Here is a 13330-nt window from a genome sequence, read left to right on the forward strand (position 1 = left end):
AAAATATTTTTAAAAATATATTTAAGATGTTCAAAATTAACATCTTAATTTATTTAAAATACTTACTAATAGACTTTCAGCACCTAAACCTTAAAATAAGCCACGTACAAGTTTTAGGGCCCGTTTCATTTGTTTTCGTTTCAAGTTTATAAAGTAAAATTTTACTTTTAAGATGCTGGAAGTTATTGAAATAAAATATTTTATAAGAAAGTACATTTTAAAAATACATTTAGATAATGGTTAAAAGTAAATTTAAAAATCATAACTATTTAAAGTTTTTGAAAAGTAAATTTAAAAAATAGGATGTTATTTGACTACACTAATTTGAGTTTAATCTCTTATTTTTTATTTAAAAAATAGTTAATTCATTAAAAATATAATTATTATTTTAATTATAATAATAATTAAGTATTAAGTTTTTAACATTATAAATTAAGTAATTAATTATGTTAAGTTTTAACATTAATGTATAATAAAAATTTAAATTTTTATCATATTTTTAAAAATTATAAATTAAAAAAGTATAAATAATTAGAGATTAAGTTTTTAACATTATAAATTAAATTTTATATTATTTAAAATTTTTATTATATTTTTTAAATATTTTAATATTTAAACATAAATTTTATTATAAGAGATGATTTTTATCAAATAAATTTTGGTGATAAATTAAAAACCAAACGCACGCGACTTTCAGCCCCAAAGCAATGTTTGGCCGAAATCTACCGACGGAGCCCATTTCCACCCCAACGGCCCAACTCCTTGCCCTTTCAACCCTAGTAATTCCCCCTCTTCTACCGCCAGACCAGTCGGTGGAGTTGAAGAGCGTGCTGCGCGAGAGTGAGGCGTCCGGCGAAGAAGGCGACGGAGCATCTCCAACCGATACACATCCACTGCAGCAACAGGGAGGCGTCCGGCGAAGGTTGACAGCAAGGTGAGCTTTTGTTATTCCCTTTTGTCATCGAAATGCTTCTTTATTTTGGGTCTCTAGCTCTCTTCGTCTGATGTGGCTCTGCTTGTGGTTCTGTCTTCTCGTGCTGTGACTCTCTGCTTGTGGTTCTCTCTTTTGAAATCGTCCACGAGTAATTTTCACTGGCCTCTCACGTATGCTTTGTCTCTTTTCCAGTTACACTCTTCTTCTTAAAAAAAATAAGAATAAAGAGTCTCTACCATTGGCACCAATCCAAGTTGGTATTGCCTCGACCACACGACACCGGCCGGCTCCGCACAACTAGGACAGTTATTCCTGTTTCGGGAAACAGCTTCCAAACTGTGTATCAGGTCGTGGTTGTTCTTCTATAAATTAGGTTCGGTCGTCATTATTTACTGTGTTTTTGTATATATGCATTTAGTAATTGTCTGTAACACTTGTACTCAAGAATGTTTGTGGAAGGCCGCCATTCGGAATGACTTCGTAGTGTTTGATATAATTACACAAAGCTGTATGCTCCTTAACTTTTCATCGTGTTACTCTCGATTTCCTTGTACAAGTATCTGTATTGCGTTGAAGACCTCTACTTCTTTCTGTCAATTATTAAATTAAAGTAATTAAAAATAATCATCGACATATTTTAAAAATAGAGTTGAAGTTTAGTTTTAGCGCCTAGAAAAGAATTCCTGAATTTTGTATACACAAGTCATTAATCTCTTTAAAATGAATTTGATTCTTTTGGCAGATTAGTTACTGAGAAATGGCAGAAGATGATGAAGGAGTGACATTTAAGGATCTGGGCTTATCTGAGCAGCTGGTGGAAGCCTGTGAAAAGTTGGGTTGGAAAAAACCATTGAAGATTCAAGCTGAAGCAATCCCTCTTGCACTGGAAGGTTGATGATCTAATGAGTTGTTATGAGAGTGCTGGTTTTACGATGTTCTTTGTTTCTTGTATGTTCTATGCAGGGAAAAGGAAGAAATGGGTAGTAATGAGCAACACTTAAATGATTGATTTAGCTAAGAAAATAAAATCAAAACTGGAGGTGATCATTCTTTTATGATTAATTGAGAACATTCTTGATGCCATTGCAAGAATACAAAATGGTGGACACTCTTGATGAGTAGATGTAGAAAATCCATTTTTATCAGGTCTGGTTATACACCAACCATCAACTTTTTTTTTTTTTTGAAATCGAAATAAATAATTCTTTAAATAATGTAAACTCATCAATACAATGAAATTCTTCAATCCCTCTGCATAATTATAGAGGAAGTCCCCAAGAAATGCCATTTGTTAAGCACTACTGAGAAGCTATGAAGATGTTAAAAGCTTCTTGTTGAAATGTGGGGATTTTGAACCAACCAAATGGATAGAAAACAGCTTATATTACACTGTCACAAAACCTTGCTGTCTATAATTGTGCCGAAATATCTAAAACTAGTTGACCTGCTCTGTTTTTTTTTTTTGCAGGTTTTTGATTTACTGAATTATACCAATGATTTGTGTATCAAATTTTATTGCTTTATAAAAGTTGCTAGATAATGAATCAATAGAATAGAAATGAAAATTAATGCTATGGCTATTGATATTTTTATGGCCTTATTTTTAGTTTATATAATAAATTCCTACTCTAATAGATCTCCCCAGAATAGCTCAATATATGCTGATAGTATTTTTGTATGGATCCTTTCACAGGAAAAGATGTTATTGGGCTGGCACAAACTGGCTCTGGTAAGACTGGTGCTTTTGCTCTTCCGATACTGCATGCTCTTCTAGAAGCACCGCGACCAAAAGATTTTTTTGCTTGTGTGTTGTCTCCTACAAGGTTGATACCTAATCTTGTATTTCATTGCCAATTTATGCCTTTAATAAAATGAAATTATTCTCACTGGTATAGAGCTGATTTCTTTCTTATCCTGTTTTTACCTTTTTCTTGATCTAGAGAGCTTGCTATTCAAATCTCTGAACAGTTTGAAGCATTAGGTGCTGAAATTGGTGTCAAGTGTGCTGTGGTGAGCTTCTGTCTAGTTTTTTTATTGGCATGTTTTGTTGTGCATGAACAGTTTGGCTGCCTGCTTACTGCTTGATGAATAATGTCTGTCTGATGTCCCTTGTTTGTAATTTACGCACTGTTTACCATTTGATACCTAACTTGATGATCATGAGTTTCAGTTTCCCATGAGTTATTCCTCTCTGCTTGTATTGCTCAATTTTTGCAGGTTTAACTTTATCATGTGGTGTTTTGGTGCCTGTATTCTTTGTTTACATATTCTTACTTTAGCAATCTTTTTATTATACCTTCTTTTTCTCTAGCTAGTTGGAGGGATTGAAATGGTGCAACAGACAATTAAGATAGCAAAGCAGCCTCATATTATTGTAAGTGTTACCATAGACATGTTTGTAAATTTTCTTAGTTTCTTGTTCTCCAATATTATTTCAACCCCACCTAGTGGGATAGGGCTTCTTGTTGTACTAATTAAGTGAGCACCTATTGGATTTTTAATCCTCAATTTCTTGAGAGTATTAGTGAATGTGAGAGGGGGTGTTAATGTGGTGTGCAAATGACTTTTTTGAGCTTTAGGTGGCACTGACATTCATGATTGTGATTATTCTCGCAGGTTGGGACACCTGGTCGTGTTTTAGATCACCTAAAAAACACTAAAGGTTTTACTCTTAACAGATTAAAATATTTGGTAAGAATGTCTTCATTTGAATCAAGCTGTTCTATTTTGGTATGGGTTTGCCTCTATATTTTTCATCTATTGGTAGTATGCATTGTATGGACTTTATTCACTGTCTATATATTGTTAGTGCATCATGCAGGGCTTTTGTTAATTGTTCTTATGAAAGTTAATGCACATTCATTATTTCATTCTTACTTTGCGAGATTAAGTTTGTGGGAGTATTTTCTATGGTTGTTGTTGGACTAGTAGTATTTTGTTCATCTTATTAGTTTAGTTAGACTATATAGGTCCCACATTGGTTGTATCCCAAACTATACAACCTTTTACTCAATTATAAATAAATGTTACATGAACCTCCCCTTGTTGAGGCTTTCCAAAATATTCTCTTTTTATTGTTCTTTAGAGTAGTAAATTCTGTCAGTTTGAGGGCTTCATGATAGGGCTGATTAAACATTTCATTTAAATTTTAAAAATAGCAATTTTGTCATAAAATGAAATCTTTACCTTAGAATAATACTTTTGGTCATAGGGAATTGAGCCAATTGAAAGGGGAGTGGGTAAAGGAAGGAGTGGTCCTGCTGTTTTGTTGGATGCCTAAGTGAGGAATGGGATGGAAGTGAGACGCAGGCCCTGGGTTTTGCGCCCCTTCTCATTGCAGCTGGTTTTGGAACTGTTTTTTTGCATGAGAAAATATAACTTTTGATGTCATTTTATAAAAAGAATCATTCATTATACATATTTTATTACTTAATGTAAAAATGTATACATAAATTGTCTTTTATTCTCTCTCTTTCCTTCTAACTAAACTAAACAAACAAGGCAAAGATTTATGAACTTCCCATCCCCCCTTTTCATCTCTAATACTCCCCTCATGTTCCCTTTCTTTCTTTGTTTGGGTATTCTAAGCAACATGAACAATTACATGGGCTTCGCTTCTCTTCCTCATACCAAAGATATAGCATGTTTGGTTCATTGTGTGCATTATTTGCCCACCTCGTTTGTTCCTGCTTATATAAGTTTAACAGTTTGCACATTTATATTTTTTTACGAGCCTCCCATGGTTAGATCAGTGAAGGATTTTTGTAGATGATTTAGTCAATTGATTTTGGTGAATGGACTGAAGTTATCTGATGTAAGTTGATGATTAGTGATATTTTTACGTTTTCTCCTTGTTTAATTTTAGGTTATTTTCGTTCATGTGATGGAGTCAGTCGAATTTTCATGTTCATATCTTGCTCTGCTTATTTGCCATGTTGTTATGTTGAAAGAAAGATCAGTTGTAGTTGGCAATCTGTGTACATGTCTTGGTTATCTGCCTTGTGTTGACCATTCAACCATTCTTTATGGATGCTTGACCTGGTTGCAGATGCAGAAAATCTTTTTCTGTTTTGTTGTCTATCATATATTCTTGACTTATGTATCATTTATTTTGAGATGCTTGAATTCTCTGCGTTTTGGGCAGGTCCTAGATGAGGCTGACAGGCTGTTGAATGAGGATTTTGAGGAATCTCTCAATGAGATTCTGCAAAATATCCCTCAACAAAGAAGAACATTTCTGTTTTCTGCTACGATGACTAAGAAGGTATGGTAGATTTATCTGGAATTGTGCACTTTGTAGCACCCTAAAAATTTTTCTCAAACAATTTACTCAACCATGGTAAACAATGGTAAACATAAATTACCATTGTTTACCATGGTTGAGTAAATTAACTAATTCTACTTGGTTGAGTAAATTGTTTGAGAAAAAATTTTAGGATGTTACACTTCCTAAAAATGCAGGACAAGTTAGTTATCAATTTGGTGGAATCCTTTTCCCTTGCAAATACAAAAATGATTAACGATATTTCTCATTTCACTAAAATTATACATTTAAAAGATTCTTAAACGTATTCATTAGATCTTTTAGAGAAATTGAAAGGGAATTTTTTCTGAGGAGCTGCTAAATTTAAAAGAAGGGGGTGGACTGGTGGTGAGCAATCGTATACTTTTATGCATATATGCTTGCTGGTATCATTTTGGAGGGTTCTAACTTGGTTTCATACCTCTATACTGTGCTGTAGACATTTGCAATTTTTTATTTTATTATTCTTAATGTGTTATTGGTGGCATGAACTCTGCCTCTTTAGATCTAGGGGCTTCCTTCGTTATTGCAGTCTTAAAACATTTAGCGCTGATTGAATGCATTCTTGATGCTGCAGGTCCAAAAACTCCAAAGGGTTTGTTTAAGGAATCCTGTGAAGGTACTGTTTAACTTACTATATTTGTTTCTGCATTTAGGTTTTCTCAGCCCTTCAGATTTTGCTGAAGTTCTTGTTTTGACTTAATTCAGATTGAAGCAGCATCTAAATATTCTACCGTTGACACTTTGAAGCAGCAGTTTCGCTTTTTGCCTGCCAAGCACAAGGTTTGTTGTTCTTACCTGTCTGAAATTTTTTTGCTAGAATTGACTGAATCTCTTATTACTCATGGGTAATGGATTCCTGGTCCAATCTGTAATGACATAATGTTATACAAAGTGTTAAAAAAAATATTCCTGGTTTTACCCAAGAATTCATTCAACATCTAACAAAATTTAGTAGTCTATCATTTTACTTTCCTGTAATGAACTCTTTAATGGGATTGTGTTGGTTGGGTTGTCAAAGATTGGTGTTACTTTTGTGATTTAAAAAAGAAATTGTATCAATGTTCGGTGATAAAATAGAAATCATATTTGAGTTTAGTTTTCCTTTAAATAATACATACTACTAACAGCCTATATAGTCTGGAAAAGAGAGTTGTGGCACTGAAACATATAGCTTTGATTATGAAGCATTGTTTAGATTGAATAAATCTAGCACGTCCATGTTCATGGCTTTATTATGACCATGTTCATGACTTTATTGTGTGTCACAGGATTGCTACCTGGTCTATATTCTGACTGAAATGGCTGGAAGCACATCCATGGTGTTTACTCGCACATGTGATTCAACTCAGCTTCTGGCTTTAACTCTTAGAAATTTGGGTCTCAAAGCCATCCCAATTAACGGTCATATGAGCCAAGTAATTGTTTTGATTTGGGTATTTCTAATTTGTTGGTTTCTACTTTTCCTCTGGGAGAGGAATGTTTGGGGTGGAGAAAGTGCATGTCTGTGGGTGTGTAAATGATGTGTCTCTAACCTTTATTATGGGTATCTTGTGACAGTCAAAGAGACTTGGAGCCTTGAATAAGTTCAAGTCTGGGGATTGCAATATCCTTATTTGCACTGATGTGGCAAGCAGAGGTCTGGACATTCCCACAGTGGATATGGTTATCAACTATGATATTCCTACGAACTCAAAGGTAATAATACTATCTATTTTTAAACCTTTATTGACTTTCGACATCTAGAACAGAAACATTCAGCTGGTGCTGTTGTGTGATTTAAGATTGATCAGCACAATCATACCATGTTTGTCTTCAATATCATTGTTCTATGGGGCATGACTTGTACAGATCCGTTGAAATTATGAAATGCGTAGAGCTTTTTTGGAATTTTGTCCCGTGTTTCTGTGCAATGAATTTCTGATCTTGTGAGCTACAGGATTATATACATCGTGTGGGAAGAACTGCACGGGCTGGGCGATCTGGTGTTGCCATTTCCCTTGTCAATCAATACGAGCTGGAGTGGTACATCCAGATAGAGAAGCTTATAGGTTACTTGTGTATCCCCTTGTCTCCAAGCTTTGCTTCTGCCATCCTAATGAAGGAACAAGGTCTAATCGTGTAGTTTGCATACTTCAGGGAAGAAGTTACCAGAGTATCCTGCGCAGGAAGAGGAGGTTCTTCTTTTGGAAGAGCGTGTTAGTGAGGCCAAAAGATTATCAATGATGGTAAATGATGGAATATGAGTTGAAAATAAGGACTATTTATTTTATGCGAAGACAATTGGGATTTCCTAGTTTCGTTAGAATTATCTTTTAGATTAGATTTGAATAGTATTTTTTAAATAGGACAAAACTTAGTCCATTATATATTGGAAGATCAGATTGCAAACACGAGTTCCATGGGGTTTTATCTTTTTTGAAATTAACTTCTCATTATGAAGAAATTAATAAGCTAATGGGTATGATGTGATTTAGACAATTGTGTTATGATTCTGTTAAACTCTTCATTTTCTGCAAGTGTTATGATTCTGTTAAACTCTTCATTATCTGATGCAGAAAATGAAGGAGAATGGAGGGAAGAGGAGAAGGAAGGGTGAAGGAGATAGTGAAGAGGAAGATATCGAGAAATACTTAGGTCTCAAGGATGGAAAATCATCCAAGAAGTTCAAAAAGAAATGAGAATACACCTCTGTTGGATTTGTTTTTGAAATCTTTGATTGTATATGGCAATTTTGATATTTATTTAATATTTAATTTAGTTGCTGCATTAGGTTGAGTTTTCTTTAATGTAACACGCTTCTGCTAATGTCATAGGTGAGAGAGCTTGGTCATTGAGGGATCTAAATGAAATGTACGTCATCGAGAAATTAATGTTTTAAACTTTTACCATCGAGCGAATAGGAAAGCTGTTACTGTCTGCACTAGTAATGCACATGTGTTTAATTTGCTGGTCAGGGACGTATCTTGTAATCATACCAGTTATGAGGTAATCAACTATGGCAAATCTATACTAGCTAGACAGTGAGTGGCGTGGCTTTTATTTTTTTAATTGCTTATTTTTTTTTTTATTTTGATGGAACATATTCAAGGAAAATTTTTTAAATGTATGCTCTTTGCAGATGATATAGTTCTTATAGTAGAGATGAGAGAAGAGGTTAATTGCAAACTCGAGTTATGAAGGAGGACATTAGAGTTGAAAAGTTTCTATTTAAGTAGGAGTAAGACGGAATATTTATACTGTAAATTTGGTAAAAGACTTCAATAATAATTTGGAAGTGAAATTGGGAGGTTAAATTATACTTTAAGTGGAAAAGTTTAGATATTTGGGAGCCATTATTTGAAATGATGGCGAAATTAGTGGAGATATTTCACATAGGATTCAAGTTGGGTGGTTTAATTGGAGAAAAGTTAGAGAAGTTATTTGCGACCGTAAGATGCCTAATAAACTTAAAGGAAAGTTTTATCGCACTGCTCTTAGACCAGTAATGTTATATAGTAGTGAATGCTGGGCTCTAACGTGACAGCAAGAGTATAAAGTTGGAATAGTAGAGATGCGAATGTTACGATGGATGTGCGGACATACGCGTAAAGATAAAATTCAAAATGAGCACATACGCGAAAAAGTGAGGGTAGCACCTATTGAGAAAAAAATGGTAGAAAATCGGTTGAGATAGTTTGGGCATGTACAAAGAAGACCAAGGGAGGCACCAGTGAGAAGAGTGAAACATATAACTTTGAGTCCGATTAAGAGGGGTAGAGGAAGGTCTAAGAAAACATTCTTGGAAGTTGTTGAACGTGATCTCTTAATTAATAATATTTCGAAAAGCTTGATAAATGATAGAGCACAATGACATCTTGCAATCCATGTAACCGACCCCACTTAGTGGGATAAAGGCTTGTTGTTGTTGTTGTATAGGTATGTATTTATTCACAATAATCTGTTAGAGGTATGATTGAATATTAAATGTGGTATCTATTCAGGAGGAATTTGAATTTTGGTTTGACATACCAGAAGTTATTTTTTTCCCCTCTAGATTTAACCTTGATCTTGTGGCTATTAATTTTGTCACCAAGGATATTACTTGGTTGCTTGTGGATATCATGAGGACTGATGAGCAAAGTTCCCTTGATTTTATAACCTTCGATCAATCTCTACCTCCATATTTGAATTAGAGGATGATGAAAGGTGTTAATTCTTTGCTCTCTCCTATGCCCTTTTTAGTTGTGTTAATAAAATCTTTTCAATTCTTTTTTTATAAAGAAAACTTTACCATTTAGCCTTTTTCAAACTTCAAGCAATTTAAATTTCTTTTTGGGGAAATTAATTGAAAATTCGATCTTTTAAAAAATTACACATTTTTAATTATACTCATTAAATGTTTTTAGTGTTTTAATAATTACAATTAAAATTTTAATGAGACTGTTTTTTCAAACATAATAATAACTACGAGTATAGTTGAAAAAAAAAACTACAGATTTTATATTCAAATGTATCGCGAAAGATTTCAAAATAATTCTCATTTTAGAAAATGTCTAATATTATGAATGGAGGAGTACAATATGTTTTTGAGAAATTAATGTATGCCACAAGAACTGAATTTGATTGTATTAAATCAAGTGAATGTCCCACAAATAGTAGTGGTCTAGGCTTTTTAAGCATCATTTTAAAGTTTGATTTCTGGAGTTGGGTATGGAAAAAAATTACTTAGGAGAAGACAATCTCTTAAATAGGCTTAGATTTTTCAAGGGATTAGTCTCATCGTTGTCAGTTGTGAGGATATCTTGGATAATATGAAAAAAAATTTGATTGTATTAATAAGGGTTTCTCATTGAAGGTGTTAGTAATGTTTAATTGATGTGTTGTAGTAATTAATGAGAAAATTGGTGAGGATTGAGGGTGATTATGAGAAAATGAAATACTATCTCCATTTAAAAGTGATCAATCAAATCATTTGGTTAGGCTTCTTTGGAATGCAAAAAAATTTCAGGAAGCAATAATATTAGAAGAATCCCCTAGCAGAGACTTTTTGTTCATGTATGTTGAAATGTATAGAAGGAGATATGCAAAGTTATCTATTATGAAGAAGATAATCTTGTTAGAGACTTTGCTTTCACTTGCACCTAAGGGCCAAGACATTATTAATGATCTCAGTCTGCTTTTAAAAGTCAATAATAATCCTTTAGGTCATATCAGACTCAAGCAAAATGGTACCCTCCTGAATTTGGTTGGATATGATTGGACATTGACAGCTTTATTAGTGGTAACAACTTTGTTACTTGTCATGGAATCTGTTGAGACAATCAAGGAAATTGGATTAAAAGGTTTTTTAAATACCTTTGTTATTATCCCAACTAGCCTTTACTACTCCATGCAACCATTATATGAATTTATTCATGTTCAACTACAAAATGTTTAATCTAAGCTATTCTTAAACAATTACTATAAAAACTCTAAAAGTATCACTTCAATGTATGTTAAAATTGTTACGCTAATAGTCATGTCTTATAATGATTGTATTTATCGAATTACATATAAAATGAAATATGTCTTCATTGGTTTTAAAAACAAATATATGTTACACCAAATTTCTAAAAATCTCTTTATAAACAACATTTGTTGTAGTAAATGTCCCATAGGGTAAGAGAATCTTCAAGCAATCTTTGCTCTTAACTTTTGATAGTACTACATATAATTGACCATATGTGAGACTGGCTTTGATAGATATAATCCAACATTTCGCAATGATTGCCTTTGACTTTTGTTGATTGTCATTGCAAATGAAACAATAATAGGGAATTGTCTCCTTTGCATGCCAAAAGGCCATCTACTTTCTGAGAAATTCATGTCCATTTGATGAATCAAGACTTTCTCATTTTGCTTTGTACCATTTAAAGTTATGGCTTCTATGACATTTCTTCCAACATGAGTGGTCTGTAAACTTGTGCCATTGCATAAACTAAAGGCTTGGTCCATATTACGGAGTAACATTATAGGGGTTCCAACCTTCAAATGGAGCTTATGAGGAGGTAATCAAGAGCAAGTTATTGTGTTAAGAAACTCAATATTATACAAATTATGAAAGGAATCACTATCTTCTATTGACTTGCAAATGAAATCACAACTTAAAAACTCAGCAGATTCACCAGGAAGTAAAGAGCACATGTAATCATTAACTTGATTAACAACTTTGATGGTAGAAGCAAGAATTGCTCTATCATTGAAATATTGAGTGTTAGTTAAATTATCAAGCAAATTTGGATAAGTAGATGATACAATTGCTTCCATTGCATCATCATATTTAGAAAGCAATAAATCATGAGGAACCTCTATCTCAGCTACATCATCATGTGGTTGGCCTAACTTCCTATCACCTACATCTAATAGCCATTGTGAAAATTTCTTCAATCTTCATCATCATTATTTAAAGTTGATGGTGATAAATGCATATTCTTCTTAAGTTGAAAAACTTTGCAATGGTCCCATAAGGGTGAAAAACTAATGCATGCATTTACAATTGATGCTCTTGTTCCTTTTGGAATGACAGGAAGGATTTGGCAAAAATCACCACCCATGACAATACATTTCCCACCAAATGGATAATTAGAATGCATTATATCCCTAGGTGTGCGTTCAAAGGCTTCAACACAATAGCGTTGCACCATTGGTGCTTCATCCCATATGATCAACTTTGTTATTTCAATTAAACGTGCTAATGTAGAGTTTTGGTTTTATGCAACAAACAAAGTCTTTAGTTATTTGTATAGGGATTGCAAATCTTGAATGTGCTATCCTTCTGGATGGCAATTAAGTTACTGCAATTCTGCTTGATGCCTCGGTCAAAACTATATCTCCTTTTGCATAAAGTGATGAAGATAATGCATTTCATAGGAATGTTTTGTCAGTGCCTTCATAACCATAGACAGAAAAATCCTCCTGTTTGTGAAGGTAGTAAGGACATGACTGTATTATAAATACATCTTTGCTCATCATTGAATGAACTAATTAGCCTTAAAGCTTCTATATTCAAGGTATCTCAATCATAGTTCAATTTTTGTAGTATTAGATGGTTAGTGATTTCAAATATTGAAGCTTCTTGAGGTAATGGTAGGGATGGATAATCTTGAAGTGATCTCCCATTACTCTTTAAAAAGCAATCGATCTCATGTAGTGCAGCCTATTCCTTCTTAAAGATTGTCATGTCAACCATTATAATGTATAAAAAAATTAAATGATTATTCATAAATATTTTGCAAAAACATTTTGATTGATAATAATTGGATTGAAAAAATTTCAAATTACCTGATAGGCTTTGATCATTTTTGGAGATATATAACAAATTTTCAGATAAAATTTTTGAAGTATTATTCTATACAAAGTTAGGACTATTCAAGTAAGAACATAGTAACATAGTCACAAACATTCTTCTCAATAATGTTCTTGAAGCCTAAGTTGCAGCTTCATGTATTGCATTTATGTATTTCCTATCATCATCTAGTAATCCTAATGCAAAGCAAGCATTGTTGAATGTTTTATGGACTACTCCATTAATAGTTTTAATGGCATCATATGAAGAAGGACCTCTAACCTTTGTTAAAAGAATTCTAAGATAGTATAGCTTTCCAGATGATGGAGTTACATGAGTAATTCTACCAACAACAAAACCACGTTCCCTTCTTTTTTAGGATCGTTTTGATCTTTGATAAACATAATGATAAGAGAACTCAATATATGTAAGTGTTTGGGCAACTTCATCCTACTCATTCATTTTCATCCAAGCTAGAAACTATGACTCACATACTCTCTATTTATCCAACAATTCATCTACATCATCATCGTTAGAATAAATGACAGATTGTTGATTGGGGAGATGAAAGTATAATCTCTTAATAGAAGGAAATCTGTGATGTATGGCAAAACCAAATATACGCCAAGATCCCTCACATGCAGATATATATATATCGATAATTATAGTATTGTTGAATCTCATCATGATTGTCATATATTATAGCAATCGCCCTATCATTTCCTTTGCTTATGTACTTAAATAAGTACTTAATGGATGTAGATTGATTACATTTCTCAACATTAAT

At 33.1% G+C, this 13330-nt stretch overlaps 1 protein-coding gene across 5 annotated transcripts; it reads left to right on the plus strand.

Annotated features, from left to right (window-relative positions):
* The first annotated feature begins 766 nt into the window (after positions 1-766).
* On the plus strand, positions 767-8256 carry LOC129319434 (DEAD-box ATP-dependent RNA helicase 10). 5 transcript variants are annotated; one of them, XM_054964511.1, is made up of 15 exons: positions 781-934; positions 1127-1307; positions 1677-1824; positions 2628-2757; positions 2875-2944; positions 3246-3308; positions 3551-3625; positions 5079-5198; positions 5815-5856; positions 5946-6020; positions 6509-6655; positions 6798-6935; positions 7177-7288; positions 7377-7465; positions 7796-8256. In XM_054964511.1, the coding sequence occupies exons 3-15, from the start codon at positions 1692-1694 to the stop codon at positions 7916-7918; spliced, it is 1317 nt and encodes a 438-aa protein (XP_054820486.1). In that variant the 5' UTR covers positions 781-934; positions 1127-1307; positions 1677-1691; the 3' UTR covers positions 7919-8256. The 5 variants fall into 5 exon arrangements, with proteins under 5 accessions (XP_054820492.1, XP_054820499.1, XP_054820486.1 ...); XM_054964502.1 differs by having other exon boundaries at positions 1127-1281; XM_054964517.1 differs by lacking the exon at positions 1127-1307 and having other exon boundaries at positions 767-922.
* The last annotated feature ends 5074 nt before the right edge of the window (positions 8257-13330 follow it).

Source organism: Prosopis cineraria, unplaced genomic scaffold (genome assembly GCF_029017545.1).
Source record: "Prosopis cineraria cultivar Desert tree isolate PC_DT_omini unplaced genomic scaffold, ASM2901754v1 PC1, whole genome shotgun sequence".
In the NCBI taxonomy this organism is placed as follows: Eukaryota; Viridiplantae; Streptophyta; class Magnoliopsida; order Fabales; family Fabaceae; genus Prosopis; species Prosopis cineraria.